This window comes from Rhineura floridana, chromosome 8, assembly GCF_030035675.1.
Source record: "Rhineura floridana isolate rRhiFlo1 chromosome 8, rRhiFlo1.hap2, whole genome shotgun sequence".
In the NCBI taxonomy this organism is placed as follows: Eukaryota; Metazoa; Chordata; class Lepidosauria; order Squamata; family Rhineuridae; genus Rhineura; species Rhineura floridana.
The window spans coordinates 92734796-92749038 of NC_084487.1; the positions used below are offsets into that span (position 1 = coordinate 92734796).

General features: G+C 41.7%; 1 protein-coding gene across 7 annotated transcripts in view; it reads left to right on the top strand.

The window, feature by feature from the left end:
* The first annotated feature begins 2284 nt into the window (after nucleotides 1-2284).
* CPED1 (cadherin like and PC-esterase domain containing 1) overlaps nucleotides 2285-14243 on the top strand; it is a 160549-nt gene continuing 148590 nt past the window's right edge. For 4 of the 7 annotated variants that reach the window (XM_061640093.1, XM_061640095.1, XM_061640096.1 and 1 more), the window contains exons 1-2: nucleotides 2285-2392; nucleotides 2841-3328. In XM_061640093.1, the coding sequence (XP_061496077.1) occupies nucleotides 3074-3328 (255 nt within the window). In that variant the 5' untranslated portion in view covers nucleotides 2285-2392; nucleotides 2841-3073. Of the gene's footprint in view, nucleotides 2393-2458; nucleotides 2730-2840; nucleotides 3329-8872; nucleotides 8951-14243 lie in introns of those variants that run through there. The other 3 variants (XM_061640094.1, XM_061640103.1, XM_061640102.1) reach the window with 3 other exon arrangements.

Genomic DNA, 14243 nt, shown 5'->3' on the forward strand with positions numbered 1-14243 from the left:
TTAAACCCACTGATGATGCACCTTGTTGGCTGCATGATGGTTTGTTTCTTGCCCAGTAGTGGTACAACAGATTTCACATACTGGGAAGTGTGGCTGCAATTGTTGTTGTTCCCAAGCTGCTGCCTGTGAAGGTAGAACAAACCATGTGTATTTTCTCTCTGTCAATTATTACTCACTGGAATTGGGTTGGCTGTCAAAGTGAGTTTATAGCAGCCCACAGGGTAGGCAGAAAGGGTAGAGAATCTTCTTACTCTTACTCAGACCTCTTTCTGAGCCATGTTAACAGGTAGGGACAGGGCATTCCAGGCAGGGGTCTGCCAACGCTGCTTGGACATGTATGTCTTTCCAGAGGACCCCTAGTCAAGCTTTACCAACAGCACAATCCAAATTATATCTACTTAGAAGTAAGTTCTATTGAATTCTATGGGGCTTAGTTCCTTATAGGGTTGCCAGGTCAGAAACATCCCAAAACCTGAGATTTTAGGGGTGGGCCCAAGTGATGTCATGGGGAAGGCCCGAGTGATGTCATTAAGCATGATACATTAAGCATCAATCACAGTTGCTTGGAGCATACAATTAAAAAAATATCTGATTGGAAATCAAGCTAGAAATCTTAGCTAAAAGTTGGAGCCTGGGTAGGGAACATTTAATCTAGCCTACTTGCTTTCGGCAAGAAAGGTTTAAGTGCCGCCAGGCCAGACCAGTCACCAGAAGGCCACTGTAGGAAGAAAGGAGCCTGGTGTTGTGGAGATGTTAGATGGGAGCATTCGGGAGTAAAGAGGGATACCCTTGAAGGCTTCAATTCTAAACACACTTACTAAGGGACTAATCCCCATAGAACTCAACATGACTTACTTCTGAGTAGATATAGTTTGGATTGTGCTGTTGGTAAAGCTTGACTAGGGATCCTCTGCAAAGACATCCATATCCAAGCAGGGTTGGCAACCCCCTGCCGGGAATGCCCTGACCTTATCTTTTAATGTGGCTGCTCCAAACTTCTTTACAGATTTGACCCTTCACTTCAGAAAGAGGTCTGAGAAATGAGTAAGAGTAAGAAGATTCTCTACCCTTTCTGCCTACCCTGTGGGCTGCTATAAACTCACTTTGACAGCCAACCCAATTCCAGTGGGTAATAATTGACAGAGAGAAAACACACATGGTTGTTCTACCTTCACAGGCAGCAGCTTGGGAACAACAACAATTGCAGCCACGCTTTCAAATATGTGAATGTTCTCTTGCCTCATCATCAATGGGGTTTAGGGGGTTGAGCTGAGCACATGCAACCACTGCTGTTGCTTCTCTGGATGTAAGGGAGTGAGGTTAAAGGTAAATGAAATGCAAACAAAAAACGAAAAACAAAATCCAGTGATGCTTTCCTAAATGCAATACCATACCAAACACAACAAGATTCCTATGAGTAAGGCAGACAACTTAGCATCCCACAACCAGTCAGGATTCATAACTGAAAACCAAAACTAAAAAAATCCTTGCAGCCCATCAGTTAATGCAGAATGCTGCTGTGACATGATTGCCCCTTTATTTCTCACAGGACAGTAAAATGCCCAGTGCAACTGTAGGACTTCAGTGGTTTTGTCAGCACAGACTGAGTAGAGATGGGGCAGAAATTTGATTCAGTCTGCATTTAAAGCCAAATCTATCAAATTCAGAAACAATATGAGAACTGAAATACAGCCCTTCTTCAAAATCCTTACAAAATTATTTGACTTTTGCGATGCAGTTGTCCAACCAAAAAATGTTTACAAAAATGCATATATTAGGGGGAAATGTGCATAAATATGAATATTTAATGAAAATATCCAAAAATACATTATATTAGGAGAAATTGCTTGCAAAAATGTGTACATTAGTCAAAACTGCATACAAAAAAGTCTTTATTAGGGAGAAATTTACATTAAAATGCTGAAGAATTTTCATGAATTTTTTTTTAAAAATAAAGTGCTGCAGAAATGTGCAGAGCAGAAAAATGAGAAACTGGGTAAATCAAAATTGACAGATCCTTCCATCCCTAGCTCGTTTTGTTTCCTCATTTTTCTTTCTTCATGATGTTTGAGTTGTCTGTGTGACCCAGCCACATTTATGAAGTCCCTGTACAGCTTGGAAGCATCTGAGGGAAAAGTACATTGTTTCTGTGATCCAACATTGCTCCTACAGTTTCCAGTGTGTGAGTCTTTTTAGAGCTTGGTAAACTTAACCCCACCCCTCAGGGCAGTCCTGCTTTTTATTTATATGTCTGTGTCCAACTGAGTTCAGATGGAGTGCTGCGTGCGTGTGTGGAGATGAGCTGGAGTCATGAGGCTGTGTTCTTCCGAGTGGTTTTAATCAGCAGCCCGTTAGGGGAGAATGGAAAACATCTGACAGGACTGAGAACCAAGTAAGTAAACATAACTTTGAACTCAGAAAGCTGAAAAGAAAGAAATCTAACTGAGGGGAAACTAGCCTTTCGGCTTGTGCAAAACCAGATGAATTTTCACTGAGAGAAGGCCATGTACATTTGCTGACAGGAAAAGGGCAATTTAAAAAGATCTGGAATGAAGGAAACGATATTTTAAAATGCAAGAGAAAGGGGAGGGTGAGGGGAACCTGCTAGAAATCTGTGATGCTTTTCAGCTGTGTGAGGCACACCATAATTTTTAACATTTTCTTTCATGAACGGAGTTGTTCAGTTTGAGTTTCTGTTTCTGATGTAGGATAACAGTTTCTTCCAAACGGTAAGATTTCTTCTGCTAACTATTGCAGGATGCTTAATGTGGTGAATTCCCAACCCAAACTGTGTACGTGCTACTTCTTTCACTCTCTTCCCCCCCTTTCTTTTTGTACAGGTTGAGCGCTAATTCTTGAAGGACTGCTTGTTGTAGTCCTTTCTGCTCTGGGGACCTCAAACATCTCTCCAGATGATGCCATGAGAATGCTCAGACCCAGAAATGATGGAGACGAATTGTGTTTCCCCACAGACAATTCAAGTTTATCCCTTTATGTCACACTGATGAAAAGTAGCCACAGTGACTTCTCCTATAATGTGGAAATGGGGCAAAATTAAAAACCTGAGGCAGCCATGGCTTGCCGTCAGATTCTGCCTGGCCGGAGGTGGTGTCGACTTCGCCCATTCCTGGCGGTGTTGGTGCTAGCTGCCTATCTTTTCTACCAGACCCTGACACCTTTAAAGACGAGGAGATACCTTTCACCAGTTGACAATGGAGTTCTACCAAACAAAGTGGCCAAAGAGGTGCAGCATGGGAGGTACAAGGAGAATTCTGCAAGGCAAATCCGTTGCTTCCTTCCTTCAAGCAATCTACAAGTATGGAAGGAGGTAAGAGAGCCTACAAGTATAGAATGAAAAACTGACTCAGAAGCTAGAGGAACATTTCTGACAGGCACAGCTAAAATTAACCTTCAAATAAGCTGAGATGGATCTGCTTTCTAATTAATGTGCACCAGTGAACAAAGAAAAGTGAAAAGTTGACTGAGTTCCTTGGCCAGTTATATTACTTAGATGAGGGTGTCCCAAAGTAATGTTCCCCTGGAGTGAAGCGAGGGATGGGTGAATCTGTCAAATTCTGTTTTTCTCAGTTTTTCACTTTTCCCATCTTAAGTTCCACATCGGTTTGCCATTTTTTTAAAGTCCTCATGAAAATTCATCAGTGTTTTAGTATGAATTTTTCCTAATAGGCGCGTGTTTGCAAAGCAATTTTTTCCTAACAGAATGCATTTTTGTATGTCATTTTCACTTATCTATGCATTTATATACCCTGGTACAGCCATTCCCAACCAGTGTGCCTCCAGATGTTGTTGGACCACAACTTCCATCAGCCTCAGCCAGCATTGCCAATGGTCAGGAAAGATGGGAATTGTGGTCCACCAACATCTGGAGGCACACTGGTTGGGAAAGGCTGCCCTGGTATATGCATTTTGCACCCATTACGTGGCTGGAGAACTGTATAGCAAAATTTGGAGAAGTGTGAAGTTTGAAGGATGGCTGCATTTCAATTCAGATATTGTTTCAGAAAGTGCAAATTAGATAGCATCACGTTTAAGTGCAAACTAAATGAGATTTCTTCAATGTTCCTAGGTGAAACATAAATAGTATAGCATGGAAGGAATTGATCTAGGAAAGGGGGGGTTATATAAAAAAGATAGAGAATGGAGAGTCAATGGATGATTCTAGATGGATGTTGATTGTGGGATGGGTGCTCCTCATGCATGCAAAGTTTTCACAGTCTCCATATAACATCTTCAGGATCAAAATGCCAGCTCATATTTTCACCCCATTTAATCTAGAATTACCATATCCAGGGAAAATCTGATACGTTAAACAAAATCTGTTGCCAGCGCCCTGTTTGTGACATCTGAATGACCCCCACCCATTTACAATATTAAGCCCCAGCCTGGAAACATACAGAAAGTACAGTTGCCCAACATCAATCACACTACCCCATTCTCATCAGAAAGTTGTGCATACTTTGCTCCAAAAACATAACAAGAAATCCAAAGTCCTGTGATTGTAACAGCAGCAGCAATACCCAAGCACATCCCATAGATTTGCATTTATTTGTAATTATAATAGGTTTCTTTCAAGACTTAAGGCTTCAAATCATTTAGAATATTTTGAAAAGAAACAAGATGATGAAGGATGGAAGACTTTCTATTTATCTTTTTGGCATCTACTGAAGACCTTCCTCTTTCAACAAGCCTTTTAAGTAGAGACCTATCCCAGTCTGTGTGTGTGCTGGAATTGCTTTTTAATATGTTTTTAAACCTTTTTCTTTCTTTCTTTTTTTAAAAAGATGTTTTTAAAGTTGTTTTTTAAATGTTTTTAAAGATGTTTTGTTTTATTATATTTTAAAGTCTGTTTTTATGATGTTTCAAAGTGTTTTAGTGCTTTTGTTGGCCACTCTGGGGTCCTAGTGGGAGGAACGGTGGGATATAAATATATTTGGTCTATGTCCAAATAAATAAAATAAATAAATAAGAAATAGAAAGATAGGATTAGTTAGCGAATAGGATTAAAGAAGAAGGGGACAGTACCTGTCACAGAGTGTATTGCCCTATCCTCATGCCACTGGAAGTGGTCTACATAATAACATCCCTGAGCCTTTACCAATCATTCTCCATATTTTTTAAAAGTTTTCTCCATAATCATGAGAACTACTAAGCTGGAATTTGCTGTGTAGAGGGTTTCCCTTTGACTGAGTAAATATACTTACATTGCAATCCTACATGTTTACATTCATAAATAAGTGTAATTGTGTTCAATGGGCCTCATCCCCTAACAAGTGTGTTTAGGATTGCAGCCCTAGTCGCCAATAAACTGTATCCTGAAAACTTTCTTGTGCTTGGTTGCAATCCATAACCTTCTTTGCACAGATCTGGATGGACAACTCAGTGCTAAGTTGATGAGCTATGTACCCTCCAACTTGGCTATCTAACTTCTGAACAACACCAGAATTATGAACACACACACACACAGTTTGAATGTTCAGATTATCAGGAGCTCAATATTTTGCCACATCCTGGATTCTGTACTGGCAGATATACATAGCCATTGATAAGATTGTTTAAAAAAAGGAACCTGGTTATTGAGGTTTCTTAAAACTGGACACAGGTCCCAGGACTACTGACATTTTTCCCCGTCTGCATGCTGACCTATTACCTAAAATATTATACTGTCTCCAACGTTCAAACCATTTAAAAGTTAGCATGTCAGGGAATTTGAACTATTATTCCTGCCCTGCTCATTGTGACCTTGAACAACTAGCCTTCATTCAGTGTAACAGTCAGGGATGAGACTGAGAAGAAGGCTAAACCTTGTTCTCCCCAGTGTGTTGACATCCACAATTCACTTAGGATATAGACTGCAGTCCATCCTCTTCTTGAAGAAAAGGGAGCACTCATGGGTTCAGACAGTATTCATTTAATACATTGCTAACATGCCTGTCCTCAAAGGACCTTGGGGTGGCATGTGTGGTTTCTCCCCCGCTTTATCCTTGTAATAAGCATGTGTGTTGGTCAGGCTGAGAAATATTGAGATTGGCCTAAAGTCATCCAGTGGGCTTCATGACTGAGTGAGGATTTGAACAAGGATCTCTCAGGTCTATGTCCAACACCAGGCGCAATATCACATTGGACTAAGCGTTACCGTTTTCCTCCAGAGAAATAATATATTTGTGTTAAAATGCATGCTTGTTTGCTATCATGTGTGGTGTGCAGATTTACCTTTTTTGCACTGCCAGTTTACCAGCTGAGCAGCCATTTACACACCCTGGCTATTCTACACAATTGGTGTACTTGTGCAAAAGCATTTGGGACACATTTTATGGTTTATGTCAGTGTAGGAAAATTATTTATTATTTGATTTATATCCCTCCCTTCCTCCCAGCAGGAGCCCAGGGCAGCAAAATTGTAATAGGCGATGTGTGATCTCCCTTCCCCAGTGGACATTTAAAAGAGGATTTACTTCTGTCCCCCTCAGTGCAGTGACCTGGTCTTATTATGACATTACATGGTATTAAATGTTGGATTTTACAGAACCTTTTTGACAAGCTTCAGTATAAATACTCTGTAATGACCTTCAAAATGGGATTAGGAATTTTATGGAGTTAAGACACACAAGTCAAATGACAGGACTTCATTCAAATGACTTGAAGGTTAATTAGCACAATTTCTTGTTCCCAAACAGCCCCCATGAGTATGTGTAGAGATTTGCTAGTAAGGCCACTTTCAGGTTCATTAAATAATATTCTGAAAAGTTACCAAAATAGCAAGAAAGAGGAAACTTCATGGGCATGATGCAGATGTAAGTACATACGTACCTCTCTCCCATTTAATTAAATGACTCTTAAATGTGCTTAACTTCGGCTGAATGATGTCCAATGATTTTACATCATGCTATTTGTTTATAAATCCTTTGTGCCAGAAACGACAGTTTGTCCTTGAGTTAACCACATTCCAGCTGTGCTGTACTCTTGTGCTGAAATATTTCAACCTTGGTCATTTGCTTTGCTGACAGTTATGAAGTATAACCTCTTGAGGTTGTCCTAGCTATTTTCCTTGTGTCATTTGTGATTAACATTGACATAGCTGCATCAGATGTTAAGTCCCCAGGTGGGGAATGCTGCTATCAGATGTGTGGATGGCTTTTTAAATTAAATGTCCTCCAGTACCTTTCTCTTATTACAGACAAAACCATGTCATGCCTATAAATAAAATATTGTCCGCCATCCCTGATTATCAGGCCGCTTGCATCTAGACAGGGTTCTGTAGTCCAGATATATCTTCATATAAGGGGTATGTGATAATTCAGATAGTCTTTTGCTCAGGGCCAGCTCCAGGCATGCTGGGGCCCTTGGGCTCCAGCCTGCCCCGGGCCCCAGCACACACTGCCGTGGATCACACTGCCTGCCCGTTCCCTCGATCTGCTTATCTTTCTGTCCTGTGTTTCGCGGCTGCGCGCACAGCGCTGCCCTTAAACAACATAGCAGCCGAGGTTTCCCTAAGGGGCTGAAGCCTCCACCGCCATTTTGGTTGATGGCATGCATGCGTGCTATGCACATGCAGGGCTGCCATCAACCAAGATGGTGGCAGACGCTTCAGCCTCTTAGAGAAACCTCAGCTGCCATATTGGTTAAGGGCAGCACTGTGCGCACAGCCACAAAACACAGGAAAGGTAGGAGGAGCAAGGGAACGGGTGGGCAGTGCTATCTGTGGCAGCAATTCTGCCGCAGATCGTGGAAGGGAAGCGCTACTCCCCCACGCTAAAGAGGGGCCCTTGGCCAGGGCCCAACCTTTCCGGCCTTTAGAATCGGCCCTGCTTTTGCTGATTTGCTTAACAGGTGAGTATAATTTAAAGACATAGTTGTAAGCAGGTATGACCAAATAATATATCTGGATGTTTAACCAGCATGTCTAGAATATTCTTTGTTTTTAGTTGTTAGTGTTATACCACTTGTAGATTTGAAGATGTTTGTAGGCTGAGTGCCTACAAAATCATTTACATCCACTTCTAGCATTTTTTAAAAAATCATTTACAGCCATGTCTTCTAGCATTTAAAAATAATGTGTCCAAGCTGAGAAGCAGCAAAAAAATAATGGAAGATGCTTTGACTTCGCAATATTAGAAGGGATAAATTTTAAGCAATGTCTGCTAAAGCTTCCAGGACATTTGCTGGCATTCATGTATCTCATTCTTGCATCCACCTTTCCAAAAATAAAAGTCTCACAGCATTTTCTGATCCCTTCCTGTATAGATTTTCAAAACATGAGTAGGGTAATGTGACCCAGAAGTTATGGCTTGTTCAGGCAGAGAGCTCTGATGACAACCTGTAGTTACTTTGATATCCCAGGATATTAATATGGTTATCCAGAGTGTAGTCTCAGATTATCTTTGAGACTGGATTGCTTGATCAAAAGGTGTCAGATGGGACTCTGCCCTTCAGTTTTCTACATATATCCAAGCCTCAAAGGAAGAAAAGGGTTAGTCTTGCTTTTGGACCATACCAACCATCTTAGGGCATCCGTAGCACAGCGCTCCCACTGGGAGGAAGGGTGGGATAGAAATTTAATTAATTAATTAATAATAGCACAGGGATAGGGGACCTGTGGCCTTCCAGATGTAATTGAACTCCAACTTCCATAATCCCATAGGCTGTGCTGGCTAGGACTGATGGAATCTGGAATTCACCAGCACCTGGCGGGCCACAGGTTCTCCATCCCTGCCTTAGGAGATTGGCTGTAGGTGTCTGCAGCTTCATATTTATGCATGTGAATGGTATGCAGCCTTTGCAAAGTTGCAATGTTTCTTTTCTGCAGAATAAACAGAAAATTCAGGGATCTGGTCTTTAGCTGGCAGGTCTCCCCTGAATGCATCGGCATCAGCTTTCCTGAGCTGGAGTTTAGATGGGAGACTTGTAGTCTTCCCAAAGTGTGGTCAGTCTGGGTAAGTTGCTTGTCTAAACTAGACTTGTCTAAATAACCGAGGAGTTGCTGAGTGGGTCATCACATTGGTTTTGTTCTGCTATTATACCCGTCTATGGATAATCTTTGCAGAAACATATATGGGGGAGAGATTCCCATTTCAACTGAATAAGAGATGTCTGATTAGCAGATTCTGCAGAATCCTTCACTCACTGTCACTGAGTGCAGAGATTTCTACAATTGACTCATTGGTGTTCTGTGAATCTCTTCCCCATGAAGGTCTATAGGCAATGATAGAGCACATGCTTTGTGTGAAAAGGTCCCATGTTCAATCCCCGGCATCCCCAGGTAGGGCTGGGAGAGACCTCTGCCTGAAACCCTGGAGAACTGCTGGCACCACTGCCAGGCAACATTGACAATTCTGAGCTAGATGGACTAATGATCTGACTCAATTTAAAGAAGCTTCCTATGATTCTATAATACATAATATGAAAAGGAGGCAGAAGTTTGCCCCAATGTGTGTGTATAATATATGTAGGATGTGGCCTAGCATTGGTATTAAACTCTTTCCTATTACTGAATACGAACTTCAGTTAGAGTAGGTGGTACATAAGCTGAGCTTCGTGGGTATCCTGGGTTGACCATGCTCACATAGGCAATGCAATCAACCTAAAGTAGGGACATCTGGTTGAAGGGCCAATGCACAGTCAGTTGAACTGAAGGTTTGTAGCTGTGCAGGCTCTGAATCAGAGGAATGGCAGAACAAGGAGACCCCAGTGAATGGAAGCTATGCAATTCTCACTGCAAATTTATTTGTATTTGTCTTCTGGAGAAAGTTTCATTTCTAGATGCATATCTTAGCTGCTAGGACAGGGGAGAGGTTGCAAATGTTGGTTTTTTTACTACATTTATATCCCACCTTTCCTCCAAGGAGCGCACGTTGTATGATTCCCCTCCCCCATTTTATTCTCACAACCCTGTGAAGCAAAGTTTGACTGATAGTGACTGGTCCAAAGCCACCCAGTGAACCTGATGGCTGAGTAGAGATTTCCACCAGCTCCTAGTCTGACACTCTATTACACTACGGTGGTTCTCAGTTTATAATCTTCATGAAACGACTCATAAATCAACTACAGTCCACATCTTCCTTCTGCGATATATGTAGAATTATTAAGCAAAGGGATTTTGTGTGTAGCACTAGCCTTCCTCCCAACACAAAGTACAGTCGATGGACCACTTGAGCCATTCATCCCACTCTTGTGCGCCCCTTTGTCAACAATCAACACATATCTCTGTGATTTAGGGGCCTACTCTATATTTAGACAGCAAACAATGAGAAGCAGAGTAACATTCCAGCCATTTCAATCCAAATCCTACTTGTTCCTGAACAAAAATCCTACTGACATTAAAAGTCAACAGATTTTTAAATAGCCTCCTGAGAAGAAAAAAGAGAGATAGAGGAAATTAGCTTATTTCTAGCAATGTAGGAAGTATCCAAGCATTAAAATCAAATAAACCAGATTCAAGGGAAACTTGTTAAGAGGTTGTGTACAACTGTGGGGGAGGTCCATACGATAATCCAAAGAAGCATGTTTTAGAAATGTATCCTGGAGAAGTTAGCAGCTGTTTATAGCATTCTAAATAATGAAGCTGACCTGGCTTTTACTGAAATGGATCTCTTTCCATTGGGCTCAGTGGCTTTTAGCCAGCTTCCAACTGTCTCTGGACACCCCTGGAAACAAGGCAGCAAGCATCTACTATAGCTCCTTGATATTCCTGGTGATCCCAAACAATTTAACTTGCTAGCCAGAAATTTCCTAGCTGTTCACAGAATGCCTGGGTTGTACACAGCTGGCTCCGGCAATGAATTAGCTCACAAGAAATGCTCCAGTGTGATTGCTTAGCATGCTTTCTTTTTGTTAATCCAAAATGTGGATGAATGCTGCTTTGTGTACACACTGCTTTGTATAATCCGTGGTGGAAACACATGGTAAGCTACCTCTGTTGATTTTATGGTAAGTGTGATGCAAACCTACCCTATGATAAATGGGATGTACAGTTAAATATATGGTCATTCCTGGCTGCCAATTTACGTAACCACCAGGCTGTATTTAGAATGTGGGTGGGTTGAGTGAATCCAGGCAGACTAGGCCAGCATCAGGGTGTCCTCCTCCAGTGTGGGTTTCTTTGTGGATTGTGTTTCTAATCAAAGTCAAACACAGATGAGGCAGGATTACTGAAATTACATTTTATGCCTGCCAAGAGAGTTAGCTCTGCTCGTCCCCTCTAGCTTTGAGAACTTCAGCCATATTTATTTTTAAAAAACTACTTCTTTTTTTGGCCAATAGAACAGCAATTATGTGTCCTATGAACAAGTTTCTTAGGCAATTTCATTTTTAAACAGAAACTGCTTTGATGTGATGTAAGTTAAAGAGAGCACCACAGGTCAGCACAATGCCTTGCTTTAAAAAATAAAATGAAAAGACAAAGTGCTTTTTCTCCCTGGAGTTTAAAAAAATTGATAAAAGTGCTATTTGTTTGGCCATAACAATGACGTTTAGTTGATTTAGAACTCTAGTTTTATGTAAATCTAATAGTTTCGGGATTGAAAATATCAGAAATGTGAAGAGGATTCGTTGTTCTGACCCAGGCTGCCCCAACCTGGTGCCCTCCAAATGGTTTGAACAATATCTCCCATCTGCTCCAGGTAGCACAACCATCTGGAGGGCACCAGCAGGGCCTGCCCCATCATGAGACAGAGTTAGTCATCCACCTTAGGCTGCAATTGCTGGGGTCAGGGAGCAGACAGAGGTGTATGTGCCACATGGTTTGTCTTGTGACCCGTAAGCTAGCCTGTTGCCCCTCAAATACAGTAGAGGACACAGTCCCATTGTCACTGTCAAAGTTCAATTGCCTGTTTGCTCAGCTTTTGTTCATGGGATGAGGGGAGGCACCATCTTGTCCTTTGCCTCAGCCTCCAAAATGTTTGGTCCAGCCGTCAGCCCTGGGCACCAGGTTGGGGAAGGCTACTCTGACCCATCAAAATCTGGGAATGTTAATTTGGCATGAGAATGCACCCATTTCTTTTCTTGCTTTTGAGTCAATTATTTCAGTTAGAATCATTGACTTGGATCCTAAGATGTTAACTTAAGAAAGTTCACAGAAGGAAGGTTTTCTTTATCAGATACCTGCTCCCCTCCCACTGGCAAAGCTTCTCTGGATGATGTGGCCCTCTTGAACACTGTAGAGTAGGGTTAGGGGAGCTGCTGGGGAAGAGGGGAGTCACCCAAAGTCAGGTGGAGATCCACCCTAAACCATCTATCAAACCATTTGCCAAGGAAAATGTTACTTACTGCATTTATTATGGCAAAGCTGTTTATTAACGTGAAAGCTGCAGTGGGTCAGATCCAACAGAGGATGAAGCACATTATGCTCTGTTAGGATCCCTGTAGTTATCTAAATGTACTTACTTGATAATGCTCTTCATTTGGCAAATGCAAACAACACAGATGCATGCAGAGTCAGTCTTGGTAGCTTCTAGACAATGGGAGCTATGCCCAAGACGTCTGTACTTGGACATCTCCCAGAAGCAATTTGCTGATCTATAAGCTAAAGAAAGAGGCAGAGGCCACATCTAGGATTTAAAGTCCCAGAACATTACTGAGGAACATGGCATGTCAATTTCAACTGTCTGAGACCAGAGTGGAGAACTGTCCCTAAGCTATTTTTGAATGTGGCCTATCCAGAAGAGGCTTGGCAGAGAGACCAGCCAAAGTGCCTTTGTAAGCCATATCAAGCGTTCCATTTAAACCACCTATTTTAATAATAGGAGGTAAGAAGTCCTCTTCTGGATAACAGGCCTGTTGCTTCTCATCTCTGCCTACAAACTGGAGCTGTGTACACATCATACATTTAAAGCATCCACCCAAGAATCCTGGGAGCTGTAGTTTGTTAAGGGTGCTGGTAATTGTAGCTCTGTGAGGGGGTAAACTACAGTTCCCAGGATCCGGGGGGGCATGGAATATGCTTTAAATGTATGGTGTGTACATAGCCTGGGTTAGCTGGCATCTCTTGACCTAACCAGCCTTGTGAAGATCCTTAGCTCTTGTGCTGCCAAAACTAGGTTTTAGAGAGCAACATGGTGGTAGTTCTCATAATGGCTAGAAGACTCTCAAGCGAAAGAATAAGTGGGAGGGTGTTCTAGAAAGCTGGGCAAGGGGTGGGATTTTTCTTCTCTAGTGAACTGTTGTTCCAACTGGTGTCTGATTATTTCCCTGTAGTGCTGCAGTAATGGTATCTATATATAGCAAGAGCAGCAGATTTGGGGAGAGAGGGCTTCATTCTCTTTCAGTTTGTGTTGGTAAATTCTGAGCGGCTTCCCTCTTGCACTGCTGTTGGGGAAACGGAGCTGCATTTAACTTTCGTGAGGGACAACTGATATGCATGGGGTGACTACAACATAGCTTCTCCTGTGGTAATACTCTGAGAGAAAGAGAACCAGGTGAGGAGCAGGGCAAGGCTACAATTTTTCTTTTCCCCACCTCTCCAATACAAAATCTCAAAACTTGAGAATTTTGAGGTGCTGGTATGAGAATTCTAAATTGATAATCTAGCGACATTGCCATGATGCCTCTACCAGCACTACTTTGGGCACCCTTGGAGCTTTTGTTGCCACAAACCAATCTTCCCTCACAAGATCTCATGTGAGCATCTTTCCCGCTTTCCACAGAATCTTCCAAAGTCAGGCCCGAAACCTTATGGTTGCTGGGCGTCTCTTCTATTTAAGCAGACATTTTGTGTCAGAGATAACTACTGCAGCTATTTTACTTGTTCATATATGCACATGTGTGTAAGCTGCTGTTTTGTCATTACTAAATTCCATAACTCTGCATGTGTAAGTAATCTGCCCATTCATTTGCTTGATATTTATAACCAGATAAATATATTCCATTAGAATATCACATACACTTATCTGTTTGAAAACTGTTCTTGAGTGTGGCAAATGTTTCTGCTTTTGGAAAAATAAAACCGTCCTCCCACACTAGGTAGAGGAGTAGAAAAAGCATGAATTATTTGAAGAGGCTCATTTCATCTGTTGATACTGAATCTTTTCTTGTCAAGACTCAGCCAGATGCTTGTTTTTATGACTAGGACAAAGGGGGTTGAGAAAAGCAAGATCGGCAAACCTTTGTATAAATTAGAACACTGGGTTCCATCCAAGGTTAGTCAGAGGGGACCCATAGAAATGGATGGACATGACTAACTTAGGTCCACTGATTCTTAATCAAAACACACTTTATAAAACATGACCCAAA